This window comes from Urocitellus parryii, chromosome 8 (assembly GCF_045843805.1).
Source record: "Urocitellus parryii isolate mUroPar1 chromosome 8, mUroPar1.hap1, whole genome shotgun sequence".
Classification (NCBI taxonomy): domain Eukaryota; kingdom Metazoa; phylum Chordata; class Mammalia; order Rodentia; family Sciuridae; genus Urocitellus; species Urocitellus parryii.
The window spans coordinates 31,739,275-31,754,369 of NC_135538.1; the positions used below are offsets into that span (position 1 = coordinate 31,739,275).

Genomic DNA, 15,095 nt, shown 5'->3' on the forward strand with positions numbered 1-15,095 from the left:
GAAAGACCTTTTTCTTTGTATTTGCAGGAGAATTACTTTGCATTTTTACAGTTTAAAAATCACACTGGCTTATTATAAAGGGCTCAAGTAATACAGAGGAAGTCTTTTAAAAGAAGGCAAAGGCCATCGCCTCAAATTCCATTAGAAATAAACATTGCTAACATTAAATTGAATGTTATTGCAGAAACTTTATATTGATATAACAATGTATACATAAATATTACCAAGGTTATTTTGTGCATTGTTATAAACAAAATATTGAATTTTTAATTTTGTCTTATGTACCCTCAGAAAGAGAAACTAAAGTAAAACTGAACATTTGTTGAATTTGAAATCAAAGTTGTTGCTCTTACTGTTTTAAGCATAAGAGATAATGTTTTATAATGGTGGTCTCAAATATTGAGGAAATAGATCATAAGAGACATTAAGAGATATTGGACTTCCCGTTTTTGAAATACAAGTTTCAGTTTTAGGTCATGAAAGTTGAGGACATTAATACCTTCACATTTTCTCCCACCTCTCTGTTTATACCACCAAATACTTATTATTTATAAATTTTATATTTTCAAGATTTTGAGTTTTTACACTTAATTCTGAGGCAATAATTCCTACAATATTTAATTTAATATGTAAATATTTAGATAGAGTCCATGAGAACCCCTGAACTCTGTATTATTTCTGTGTTCTGAGTTCTTTGAGTCCTCAAGCTTTAATCTTCTGGTTCTGTAATCAGAAAGAGTTTTGGATGCTTTGAAACCCAAGTTCTTTCATGTTTGAGAATTTCTGCACTTTTATGTGAACAACATTTTGTCTGGATATAGTATTTGGAGGACATATTTTGTATCTCTGGGGAAATCACCCTGATGAAGGGGAGAATTCTTCTTTTACCGATAGGACTCATAAGTTAAATTGAATATGCTTAAGTGCTACGCATCTGAATCAGATTTTCCTGAGACACAAAGTGCTCTTGCACTAGTGTATATTCACTTTTTTTTTTCATTTCAGAGAATTTGCCTTGTATTATATCTACATATATTTTTTCTAGCCTATTTGAGATTTTTCTCAAGCATTTTCTTTTTTAAAATTCCAGAATCCTCTTCTGCTTCTTATTTTTTCTAATTTATCTGATGTAAAATTTATTATGTCTTAAATTTATTTCACTTGCTTTGCAGTCTTTCTCTTGATTTCACTGTTATTTTGTCATCTTGTATTTGAGCTTTTAATTTAATGTATTAATTTTATGAGATAAATTTAAATCATGAAATACTTGTCATAGTTCTCTCTAGTAAAATTCAGTGGAATAAAATTTGTATTTTATTCTAGACTAACTTTCTTTATATTTTCTTTTTGTTCTTTTTTTTTCCCATGGTTGTCTCTTTTTTTAAATTGTGCTGAGGCACTTCTGTCCAAAACTACTTCTAAAAATATCTGCTTAGTTATCTTGCTTTCCATACCACAGTTTGAGGTTTGGGTGATTTATTTATGTACACATATTTTTATATTTTGAGAATAAAGGTTGTGTGTATGGGTGGGACTCCATATTAGAATGTATGAGTTGTCTCTCTCAGATTTTATTAAAAATCTATTTAAAGAAGCTTGTAATCTGGTTGGGACTGAACCACCTTCCATGGGGGAATGGTTGTCAAGTCGGCTGCAGCCCTCAGCTCAGCCCTTCCCTCTCCTAGGAAGACTCATTGCTCTGTTTGTCCAACAGTCATCTATACAGAGGGTGTGAGGAGGATTGGGAATTGCACCTTGTTGAGTCAGATCTCCAAGTTCCCTTCTTTACCAGAGATTGTAAAGTTCATGCATTGTATTGTGCCTCCTCCTCCTCCTTCTTCTTGTCTGCTTACTGATTATATGTTTTTATCTGTTTTGTATTTATCTTTCATAGCCATATTGCATGAGGTATAACTTACATACAATGAAGTCTACCTATTTTAAATAAACTGTTAGAAAGTTTTTTTTTGTCATATGTGGAACAACTATATGACCACATCACAAGTAAGACAGCATTTTCAGTACTGTCAAAGGTCTCACATTCCCATGTAGAGACAATCCCACCTTCTACAAGAAGCTCCAGGAAGCTGCAAATCTGTTTTATTTTTTTAAATATTTATTTTTTTTGTAGTTGTACACAATAACTTTTATTTATTTATTTGTTTGTTTGTTTATTTATTTATTTATTTATGGTGCTGAGGCTGGAACCCAGGGCCTTGCACATGCAAGGCAAGCATACAGCTGAGCCATAACCCCAGCTCCTGCAAATCTGTTTTATGTCACTATATATTAATTTGTTCTTTTATAAATTTTATATAAATAGGATTTTATCATATGCATTCTTTTGTGTCTGGCTCTTTTTACTCAGACTGTTTGTGAGATTTATGTATGCTTGTACCGTATATCAACAATCCATTATTTTTTATTTCTGTGTAATATTTCCTTGTGTGGATATACCACAATTAATTTATTGATTCTCCAGTTGAAAGACATTTGGATTGTTTCTAGTTTCTGGATATAATGAAGAAAGCTGCTATGAACATTATTATTTTAGTCTTTGGACACATGTTTTCAATTTGGTGTTACTATTTAGCATGGACTTATCAGATTATGTAGTAAGATTCTGTTTACATCATAAGACTCTCAAAAGTGTCCTCCAAAATTTTTGTAACTTTTTAAATTCAGAATTACTATTTTTGTTGATATATTAGTTTCTTTTTTAATTTAAGTTCCAATTCTATGGGGTTTTATTGCTTTTTTATTTGTTCCTTTTAGTTATACATGACAGTAGAGCATATTTTGATGTATTTATACAAACATGGTGTACATCTTTTTTTTTAAATAGCTTTGCTTTATTTATGTATGTATGTATTTATTTATTTATTTATTTATATGTGGTGCTGAGAATTGAACCCAGGGCCTCATACATGCGAGGCAGGTGCTCCACCACTGAGCCACAACCCCAGACCCTGGTATACATCTTATTCTACTTAGGATCCCAGTCTTGTGGTTGTACATGATGTGAGATTCACTGTGGTGTATTTATTTATGTACATAGGAAAGTCAAGTCAAATTCAGTCTTTTAAAGTTTACCCACTTTAATGTGTTTGCCACTGCATCTTATTATAGTTTTATTTCCATTTCCCTTATGACTAATGGTTTAGAGCTTCTTTATGCTTGCTTACCAGTTGTTATGAAGCAGGTTTACTGGGTACTAGTTATTAACTGGTAAGACACAACAAACTCATATACAACAAATTACATGAAACAAATTTTCTACAGATAAAGAGAAAGGTTAACAGAAGTCTAAAATTCATCACACACCAGAACAGAAAGCTGTTCTTGATGGATGCAGCGTGATTGTATATGCTTTACTTAAGCTGTGGTTGAGTCCCTGAAATGCAGCCAATCCTGGGTTTTATACCCACGGATGTTGTGATTTGCTGAGCTAAAGCATTGAAGGAAATCCCATTACTAAGAGAGCATATATGTCCCTCTACAATACTACAACAAATTATCTTAGTTTGAGTAATTTGTGAACAAATTTATTATCATAGTGGAGGTTGGAAAGTTCAAAATCAAGGTGCCAGCAGATTTAGTTTTTGAGGAGGGCTTGTTTTCTATTTTCAAGATGGCACCCTCTTGCTATGTTTTCCTCTTTTGAAAGGGATGCAAGTTTGCCTCATGTATCTTTTATAAGGGAACTAGTCCCATTTATGAGGGTGGAGCCCTCATGACCTGAGAAGCTTCTAAAGGCCCCACCTATTAATACCACCACAGTGGGGATTAGATTGCAGCATGAATTTTAGAGAGGCATAAACTTTCAGACCATAGCAGAAGGTTACTTGGACAAAGCTTATACTTTTCCAGCTAGTCTCTTCCTATTTCAGGATATAGCATCCCCATCATATTCTACAATTATTCTTTAAAACTACAGCAAGAAAGAGGGGAGACCTCAGTTGACTCAAAACTACCTGGAGAATTTTTCTGCAGTTATATAGATGTATTTGTATGTCCTTTTACTTTTTAATTAAATTTTTCTGTATTATTTAATTGGATTACTTGTTTCCTTATTGTTGAATTGAAATAATTCTTTGTAAAGAGTTTTCTGTATTTTGGTTATTACCCTTTTGTCAGACATATGTTTATAAATAGTTATAAGTCTGTAACTTGATTTTCATTTTTAAATTATATTTTAAAGTTCATTTTATCATTTTTTGTTTGTTTTGTGATTTTGACATTCTTTCTAAGAAATATTTGCTTATCCAAGGTTTTCTTCTGTTCTACCCCCAGCTTTTACATTTATGTTGATGATTCATTTTGAATAAATTTTTATGTACTGTGTTTTTCTGAGCTAAAGCATTGAAAGACATCCTGTTACTAAGAGAACATCTAAGTCCCTCTGCAATGCTACAACAAGTTAACTTAGTTTGTGTAATTTATGAACAAATTTATTACCATAGTGGAGGTTGGGAAGTTCAAAATTGAGATGCCAGCAGATTTAGTCTCTGAGTAGGGCTTGTTTTCTATTTTCAAGATGGGAGTTTTTTGTTGTATGTATATGAAGTTGTTCAAGAGCCATTTAATATACTTTTTTAACTATTGTATTGCTTTGAAATACTTGTTGAAAAAGCATTTGATCAAATGTTGATTATTTTCTTTTTTTGACATCAGCAGTGCTTAATCATTGAGCAACCTCCCCATCCCTTTTTATTTTGCATTTTGAAACAGGGACTCAATAGGTTGTTTAGGGCCTCACCAAGTTGCTGAGGCTGACTTTGAACTTGTGATCCTGCTGTATCATCTTCCTAAGTCACTGGGATTACAGGCATGTGCCATCCCATGCCTGGCTACTCTTTTTCAACTTTATTATATTTCATGGATGTGCATGTGGAGCCTTACTTTAATACTAGACTTGATTATTGTAGTTTTATAGGAAGTCTTCAGTAAGAGAATGTGAGTCTCTGAAAAACTTTCCCCAATATTATTTTGATAGTCTTGGTTCATTTCATTTTCACATATATATTTAAATTAACTTACCCATTTCTTTTAAAAAGTCTCTCAATATTTGAATGGGATTATATTGAATTTCTAGATCACTTTGAGAAAACTGACACTTTACCAACTTTGAGTCTTCTTCTCTATGAACATGGTATGTTTCTTCGCTTATTTATTGCCCTTTTATTTTTCTCACTGTCTTATAGTTCTCAGTGTAGAAATTTTACATGTTTTGATAACAATATTTCTTTTTTGTTTTCAATATACTTATTTCCTAATTCTGAAATCTCAGTCATTTCTAAGTCTTAGAGGATTCACTGATTTTTCTCCACATTATGTATTTATTCATATAGTTTGTAATTTTTGACTAAATATAGACACTGGATATTATTAATTTTATGTTGATTTGTGCTAGATTGTTTTTCTTCCTCCAGAGAACCTTGTCATTGTGAACCTAGAATTAGATAATTAGGGCTTGTTTACCTTAACTGCTGTGGCCTGACCCATTCTCAGGTGTCTCCTGAATGCCAGTGTAGTCAGCAAAGATACTCTTTTCTGGAGCTTGATTGTCTTCCAGCTCCCTGTGAACTCTGGGAAATGTTTGACTTATGATCTCTTGTTTTTTCTTTCTCAGCCTTGTGAAATTTTATCCTAAATATAGTTGGCTCATTATTCAGTCACATATATTTAGGGGATCCTTGCACAGATTTTTAGAGACTTATCTAAGGAGACTTTTTCCTCTGTAGTACTTTACTTTGAATATTCAAGTGATTCAGACTTCCTGGACTCTGATTTTTATCTCCTTATTGAAATTGTCTTTTTCTTTCCCTTTTGAAAATGCCCCATTCTGCATCTTGGCTCAGAAAGTGCTTTTAGGAAGAAAGCTGGGATGAACATAATGTTTAATCCTTTCATTTTTTCCCCTTTCTTTTTGGGAACCATAGTTTTCTGCTGTTTGTTTTCCAGTGTCTAAAGTCATCTATTTCATGTAGTTTTTCCAGTTTTGAGGGTTTTTTTTTGTTATTGGTGGTGGCGGTGGGGGTGGGGTTTTTTATGGTAAATTGGTACCGTTTACTCCAGCATGGCCAGAAGTGAAAGTCTGTTAATGAATTTTTGTTTGTTTACTAATTTTTTTGTCATATGTTTACTTGTTTGATGAAGGGAGAGTCTGGGATGTTATTCATTCAGCTGTATATACCTGGGCATTGCTCCTTGGTAGGATCTTCCATCCACATTTCTCTTCCCCCATCATTCTTGAGAAAAACTACAGCAGTAACACTTTTAAAACAAGGGTGGGATTTCCAGGGAGCCTCAGATATGAAATGTAGCTACAAAATAACCTTTATCTCTCTGCTTTCCAATTTATACAGAATAGGAGGCCAAGTATAAAAATCATTAAACTTTAAATTTTTCATTAATTGGTATAAATTTACAGATATAAATTGATTTTCTGCTGGAAAATGAAAACTTACTTTGCACTATGATGTATTGCAGTAAATTTTTCTATGTTTTAAGAAAAACACCTCAGAATTTAGATCAGATTTATAAAGGAAAATTACCCATGGATATTAAGTTGCAATATTAACACAATTTGTTTCTATCAACTACAGTAATATATAAATAGTATTCTTTTCTTTGCTTGTATATCTGAGTAGACACTTACACAATGCTCAGATGTGCAATAATGTAGCTATTTTCATTTCTGTTGTATTCTTAATATTTCTAGCTAGCCCTTAGTCCCAGTAATAGCAGTAATACTTGTTACTTTAAGGCTACCTCCTTTAGGTTTAAAGCTTAGTCTTTTTGAGAAAAATATTTAGGATATTTGTAGATTCCTCATCTTTCTGTCTTCGCCTTCTCTAATTTCCAGATGTTGCTCTGGAAATGTGGTGTTAGAGCAGCTGGGTAGGTTAGAGAGGACAAAGAATTTATTGATACAATGTTATCATAGAATGGACTGCAATTGAGTTAGTAGGAATCAAAGAGATAAAAATATGAGTCGCAGATATCATCTCAGAGAGGTCAGTGGCCACATTCCAGGTCCTCCAGCCTAGGGCATTGTCTTCATATATGAGCCATTGAGTTTGCCCTGTCCCATCTGTACTATAAGTTAACAAATGTGATTACATCTCTTCTGTCACTTTATGCTATGCAATATCAATAAATAATAGTTTAATGATTTATTATAGCAGCAGAGTTTTTAGATTTTATCTATACACAATGCTTACAGTGATTAGTCTAACCAGCAAGGCTGCAAGAAATTCAGATTTATTCCACCTAAGCAACCATAGTAAAAATTCAAGTACAAGTGCCCTCTTGTGGTGTTCTATGTGGTTGCAAACTGATAATTTCCCCCCTTCTCCAGCATTTCTCTGGGTATAAAAGTTGCTTTTCTCTTCTCAAAATAAGTACCTTTTTAAAATTAATTTTCATTTCTTGGAAGTATATGGTATTTTTCCCAGGGACACTCTACTATTGAAGTACTTCCCTAGGTTCCTTTAACAACTATTTTATTTTGAGACAGGGTCTCATTAAATTCCCTAGGCTGACCTCAAACTCACAATCCTCTTCCCTTAGCCTCCCAAGAAGCTGGGATTATAGGTGTGTTCCTCTGTGCCCAGTAACTTGTCTTTGTGAGAAGTAAATTTTATTCTAATATTTGATTTTAAACTGTTATATTTAATAAAACCTATCTGTAGCTTTTAGTGGATTTAAAGCAACATTGTCTGAAAGTTAACAAGTTTCTTTCAAGTTTTTGTTTTTATATTAACTTCAGATTATATGTCACCACCATTAGGAAATGCTCTAGATTGGGGTCACTGCTAGATGTTTCAGGTGGTGTGATTGCTTTTAATTTATGGTACTTAACTTTAAGATCTCCAGGTGAAATAATGCATTTAAAATTCAACAAACATGCTGACTCTTAATTAAAGTAAAAAGGAGATTAGGGACTGAAGAATATAAATATCTTTATATGTTACCATTTTTATGTTTCCATTTGTTACAGAATAGGAGGAATAATTTTCAAATTTGACATTAAAATTTATCTTCATAATTTCAAGAAATTAATAAAGATTGTCTAATTTACTTAACAAGATAATTTTAGTGCACCTACTCAGCTATGCATGTAAGAGAAAGTGATGACAGAAATGAAGAGATTGAGACAATCAAATATTTAAAATGTGGCTTCCTCAGTGGGGGGCTAATTATTTGGTAATTACTGGAAATCACTGGACCATCTTCTTGTGGTGTTATGTAGTCAAATACCTACTGGTCACCCATAATAATCTTCTGTAGTATCCATGGATTAATGTACATTTTTTTGATGTGCTAACAATTACACTTGTTCTCTCTCCAGAAATTAATAGCATAAAATATTTAATGAAAGATTGCACCTGAAAAGTATCTTTTCTAGCTTTTTAGGTCATATTTCTGTGATGTCTTCTTTCTTTCTTGGACAGTTAGCATTTTTTTTAAAGCAACAAGTGAAAGCCAAGTATATTGATTATTGAATATTCATTCTCAGTAAAATTTTAAAATGTTTTTATTGGTGCATTATAGTTGTACATAACAGTGGGGTTCATTTTGACATAACCTAACATGCGGAGACTATGATTTGCTCTATTTCGGTCCTCAGTACTTTCTCTTTCTCCCTCCTCCTCCCTCTCCCAGTTCCCCTTCTTCAACTAATCTTCCATTTATTTATTGTTTTTCAATTAGTGCTTTTATAAATATATAAAGGTGGAATTCACTGAGGTATATTCATATACATATATAGGATAATTGGGTCAATTTCATTCTGCAATCTCACTAATATTTTTAAACCACTGGTTAAAATTCAAATCTTAGGTGAGCAGAAACAGGACACTCAGCAGGGGTCAGGCTTCTCCACTGTGTGGATTTGAATTTTACATCTGTAAACAGTATCTCCATGTTCCTTTGTTACATTATGAGTGTCACACTCTTCAGAAATGAATACTTATGGGTTATTTTGTTATGAAAAATTGTGAGACTCTGGGGAAGTTTTCTGAGGCCATGTTATTTTGTCCAAAAATAATACCTGCAGCATCGTGGCATATGCCTGTAATCCCAGTGGCTTGGGAGACTGAGGCAGGAGGATTGCTAGTTGAAAGCCAGGCTAAGAAACTTAGTGAGGCCCTAGTAAGATCTTTATTTTGAGGTCCTGTCTCAAAATAAAAAGGTCGGGGGACATGTTTCACCAATTAAGCACCCTGGGTTCAATCCCAAAGATAGATTAGATAGATAGGTGGATAGATAGAGAGAGAGAGAGAGAGAGAGAGAGTGAGAGAGAGAGAGAGAGAGAGAAATGCAATACCTATCTGCTACTCAATGAAGAAATATAGTTCTTTAAAAAGACTTATCACTTGGTATGTATTTCTTCTAATAACCACTAATGAGTTTATAAATATTTGACATTGAGATATCCATATGTGTAAAAATGAGCAAAAATGACATCTATGTCAGAATGTTGAAAAGTGAAAAGAAATATGCAATGCTTTTGTTCTGAATGTAATTGTGGGTATTTGATGTAATTTCAGGACATGGCCTTTCATTATCAAAAGCCCCAAGCAGTATAAAAACCTTTCTTTCATGGATGCCATGAATAAGTTTAAATGGACTAAGAAGGAAGGCCTCTCCTTCAACAAGCTTGTCCTTGGCCTGCCAGTGAACGTGAGATGTTCTAAGACAGACAACGCGGAGTGGTCGGTGAGCCCAAACTCAACTAACTTCTGAGAGCCCAGGTGGCATGTTTTGCCTGGATCCACAACAGGAGAATCTCAGGATCAAATACCACACTTATAAATCCACTTGTCCTTTGAGGTGTCTGATAATATTTTTATTCTATGATTAGTTGGGTTGACTGAAAACGGAAGCTCCTCTTGAAGAGGGAAATTCATTCTAAAATTGAAGTTGTTTTAAAGTGGGAACAGGCTGGACGAGAGCTTCAGAAAGCATTGGAGCCTGCCCTGTAGTTCTTTCAGAGGAGCATCTGGCCCTCTGTTCAATCTCCCTCCCAAGCCCTGGGTTTCTGACTCCCTGGTGTTTGGTTCTGCCACCATCACCTGCCCCTCATCCCCTGCAGAAATGTAGGTGGCCAGCAAGTGTGGCCCAGTCCTGCTCTTAAATCACATGTCTTCTGCGTTGTCTGCTCTTTGCTTTCCAGATTCAAGGAATGACCGCCTTACCTCCGGATGTAGTCAGACCATACAAAGCAGAACCTCTGGTGTGTGAAAGGTCTTCTACCTCTTTTCTGCACAGAAATTTCTCTCTGAAGTTGCTCATGTGTTTTACGTTACTCAGCAGCATGCTGGGCACCGAATGCTTGTGATCATGACGCCCGATATACTTGATGATCCAGTGACCAGAAAATATTCTGTGATTTGAACCTGTCATTAAACATAAGGTTAAAGACTGTGTCCACTTACCTGGGCATGAAAACTATGGAGACTTTGGTTTCATATACGCCCTTCATTCCCTCCCATGTTCTTCCCAGTCTACCTGAAGATGTCAATGGAGGTCTCTGCTTTTCCTCAGAAGTGTTCTGTATAGATGGCCAATAAAATAAAACTGGCCTGACTGAGCATGACCATTTAAAAAGATTGGACAGTCAAATGGAAAGAAATGAAAAATTTTTAAATTCCTTCCACCTCCATTTTATTTAAATGTTCATTGTTTCACTTGACATTCATGTTTTGTTTCTTTTTTTTTTTTTAATGCTTTCATCATAACAGTATGAAAAGAAACTTTTTGATGATGCCTGCTCTGGTCTCCCCACTTATCTGCTGGTACCTCCAAACCATCCCACACCATCTCAAAGTACTTTTACCTCTTCTCTGCTCAGAAGTGGCCAGTTAAGGGTTTCCTTAAGCTCTGTCACTTCTAAAGAAGGATGTTATAAGAACTATAAAAATGGTGGTAGGTGACTGAGGCAGAGAAATGGCTGCAATCCCCATGAGCCATGAGGGGTCCTTTATGAAGTCCCACATCAAGGTAGAGCTCCACCAGGAGGTGGGAGGACTGCGTAGCTCCTCACCAGGCCCTGGGCACCTCACCCGTGCTGAACACTGGCTCGGTGTGAGTCATGGTTGCTCTTGCAGATTTATTTTTATTGCAGTTGATAAACTAACTTTTAGTTGCCACCAGTTGAAAATCTTGTCGTTTTCTTGGTTCAGCCATATCTGATTTTTATGTCCCATTCTTATTTCTTAAGCTAAATATGTTTGGGTCCTATTAATAATATAAAAGAAATTCAATTTTTGTAGAGTACCTCATGCACTCCTAGAGAGAAGCAGGTGACTCCATCTGATGTTGTCGCTTAATTCAATGGAGAATGTTGCATTTTTCCACCCTACTCTTCATCCCTTTCTGACCCACATAAAATGTCAACATAAATGGTATTGTATTTTCAATAAATATGTTTTGGAGTGTTTTCTTCTTGATTCTTAAACTTTGTGCATTTGATGAAATGCTTGAAATATGTTTATGAGATATATTTTGTAGTTACCTTTACTTTTTTATTGTATAAAATTGTATCATTTGGGTTTTCCATCCAAATAGTTGTATGAGAAATATGACCATCCCAGATGCCCTGTATTTGAAACTTTATGTTTATTTTAGAATTTCTGAATTTGTGGTGCCAAAGTCAAAGGATTTTCATTGGGAATTAAATAATATTGTGTTTGTTTTCATTGTTCTTGGTACAGAAGGTGAATATTCCAACAATAAAAGGGTAAAGAGCTTTGGAAGTTTGCATTTGTGGAGCCAGCCAAAGTCTGTTTTCCACTGATGTAACTAAGAAGAAAGTTGGCTTTTTTTTTTTTCCCCTGGGGATACTCATGAATATCTATGGTTTTGAGCAACTGACTCATTATTTGAAATGAGGATAGGTCATTTGTTAGAATTCTGTGGAGCTTCCATTATATGCTAAGCTGTTGGCTCTTACACTGAGCAGACCTTCCTGACAATCCCAGGCTTCTTATAGAGACTTTGTGTTGCTGTCTTGGATTCAGTCAGATCACCTGCTTCCTAAGAGTATCCGTCAGGAGTGCCTGAATGGACTCTCCACGCATCCTGGTACCTGGTTTGATCCTGAGATGCAGGAAGGCGAGGGAGACATTTTTGAAGTCAGCATCCATCAAGGTGGAGGATGCCTTGGGTGATCACTTTTATAAAGGTGATTGAAGCAATTTCAAAGGAATCCTAGCAGCTACAGGAGTGACTCAGTCAACAGAGGCGGACATGTTAAGAGCTTTGACATTTATCCTAATGAACATTTGAACGCAGTGTGTAATTTCACTGGACAATTTACTCAACCAAATTCTTATTGGACATGAAGACCTTTTACAATTTTTCAAAATGATAAGTATTGCTAACATTCTTATAATAAAAATGTTCTGGTATCTCCAAGTATTTCCTTGCAACTAAGTCACTATAATCGTAATTACAGAAATAATCATTCATATTTTCAAGAATTTGGATGTATATTGCTAGTTGTCCTCATTTTGCCCTCAAGTGGTTCAAGTAGGGGGAAAAAATCTATCATCCATTAATCTATATTTTATCTACACAGAGAATGATACTTTATTTAAATATAGTAAAATGATAATTGGGAATTTTGGAAGAAGGCTATAGGAGTTCATTGTACCATTCTTGCAATTTTTTAAAAAAATTTGAAATTATTTCAGAATTAAAAAGTTGCACATGCAGACCACATAATAAAGGATCCTGCTACAGTAAAGTGACAGAGGTGAGTCTTTTTTCAAAAACATTACCCCTCCATTTGTGGGTGATTACTCCCTAGATGCCCTTGGGAGTAGGGAGGGATGACTGGCAGTTTACATGTTGTGACTAAGATACATGTGTTACCAGTTTTGAGGTGTGAAACAAAGGGCTTGAAGAATCCAAAAAACAAAAGAAAGAGGGCTTATAGCTGTGAATCATTAAATATATATATGTGTGTGTGTGTGTGTATACATATACATATATAGCGTTTATTTTGTTTTCCTCTTGATTATAATCCTAATGTATGGTAATAATGTATAGTAATCTCTGTTCACTTAAGAAAAGTTAGAAAATATGGTAATTTGGAAAAGTAATAAAATCTAGCAATCCTATTACCTGGAAGATACCACTATTGACTTTCTGGTGCAAGTGCTTCTAGTATATGTCTATGAAGGTATAGTTTTGTGTATATCTATATAGAGAGGTGGATAGAGATGTTGGGAAACACCACTTTCTGAAACAAATTTCAATATAACAGTGGTTGAATTGCAAAAAGTTCATTTTGTATTTGATAAATAGATGAATATGTGTGATTCATTTGGTGATTTGTGTTTGCCTTTCTTTTTTGTGGTGAGTCAAGGACCAAGACATCTGTGGTCCCATCATTCTCAGAAATTAAGGATACTCTGTATCTAGGACTCTTCTTGTTTTCCATGGAACACAGCTCTCACCAGTGCACTGCTGCTACTATGAGTTTAGTTAATTGACCCTTTCTCATAAAATGCCAGTTTGATAGTTAGATTTGGAGACAATTGCCAATTGAGGTCTCATAGGGCTAATATTATAAAAAAAAATATTAAGTAGGTTTATGGTCCAATCATCTGGAAAAATTAGGGTCCTGGATGATGAGTAAGCATCTTGTATAAGTAACCTTTTCATAAAACTGTATTTATTCAATTGAAAGGGCTGACATTTGTTCTGAATCCTTCCATTTTAAAAAATATGTAATCTTAGAGATAGCTTTTGCTTTACTCATTTGATCTTTATCATGAGACTCTGTAGTCTCCATCATGGCAGGGACAATCCAATTTGCTCACAATTGTAAGCCCAACATTGTAGTTTGGAGGCGGGATCTAAAATTCATTAACTAACTAAATAATAATTACTTCATTTGTGTCTTACTTTGCAACTTAGGGAGGCCTTAAGCAATTTAGTGAGACCCTGTCTCAAAAATTAAAAATAAATAAATAAAAAGGGCTGTTGATGCAGCTCAGTGGTAAAACCCCTGAGTTTAATCCCCAATACCCCCAAACAAATCAAAATAACAAAAAATGAGACATAGGAAAACAGGAAGTCCTAGAAAATTGTTACAAAGTTAAGCAGGCTGACTGCAGTTGGATTTCTGAGAATCACTAACATGTGAGTGTGCTTTTGAAAGTCCAAGAGAAATTGCATACTGTAAAATATTCCCCAGATTCATCGACACTGCACCAGGAAACAACTCCAGGCACACAACTCAGCAGAACATATCTACATTTGTGTAACAAGTATTTTGAAGCTCCCAAACAACATGTTCACAGGTAACTACAATATCACAACCCAACAGACAAGCCTTCCACTTGGGCTCATTGGTTCATTACTTACTGTTCTAATTTGCCAACAAATAAGCAGCCTATTTTATTAATCTATAGTAATACAACAAATAGGGAGAGGGGGAAAAAGAAAATTTACCCTTCCTAAGAAGATGTGTGAAAATGAATTATATGACATGAATAAGGTATTTCAGAAATGTTAATAATAAGACTAAATATCTTTGGGAAGTTTCTGTCCTATAGTATGGCTTATGTTTATTCAATAATTTTAGTCCACAAGAAAAGACAATTTTAAAATCATGCCTTATTTCCTAACAATAGGAGGGAAAAAAAAGAATAAGAAATAAAATTCCTGAGCTATGTCCAAGTGACTCACCAATCACAACTTTTCACCTTCTGTTTTCTACCACTAAGAAGAAAATATTTCTATGATTTGTTTTGTCATCATTATGAGACTCAATCATTTCCCACAAAGGAGCCCTTAGACTAAATGACATTTATTCCTGAGCATCATTTTGTTAGAGTTCCATTCATTGTCCTCAGACTAATGAAAGCATGAGGACTTTGAGGCCCCAATTTAAGGTTTGTTTAGTGAAAACATTTGTTTCCCAGTTTCTTTAATACTTGAAACAGAATTGATGCCATGTGGAAAAATATTGAATAGTGGAGAGTATAATCTACAAATGTAGGATGGAAGCCTGGATTGAACCAATTTCCCTAATAACCTATTAAATATTGTCAGACAAAATATTATTATATACA

General features: G+C 34.5%; 1 protein-coding gene across 1 annotated transcript in view; it reads left to right on the forward strand.

The window, feature by feature from the left end:
- Positions 1-10,348, forward strand: part of Moxd1 (monooxygenase DBH like 1) — a 78,170-nt gene extending 67,822 nt beyond the window's left edge. Inside the window, exons 11-12 of the mRNA XM_026381440.2 lie at positions 9,558-9,726; positions 10,184-10,348. Of these exons, the coding sequence (XP_026237225.2) occupies positions 9,558-9,726; positions 10,184-10,348 (334 nt within the window). The remainder of the gene's footprint in view (positions 1-9,557; positions 9,727-10,183) is intronic.
- The last annotated feature ends 4,747 nt before the right edge of the window (positions 10,349-15,095 follow it).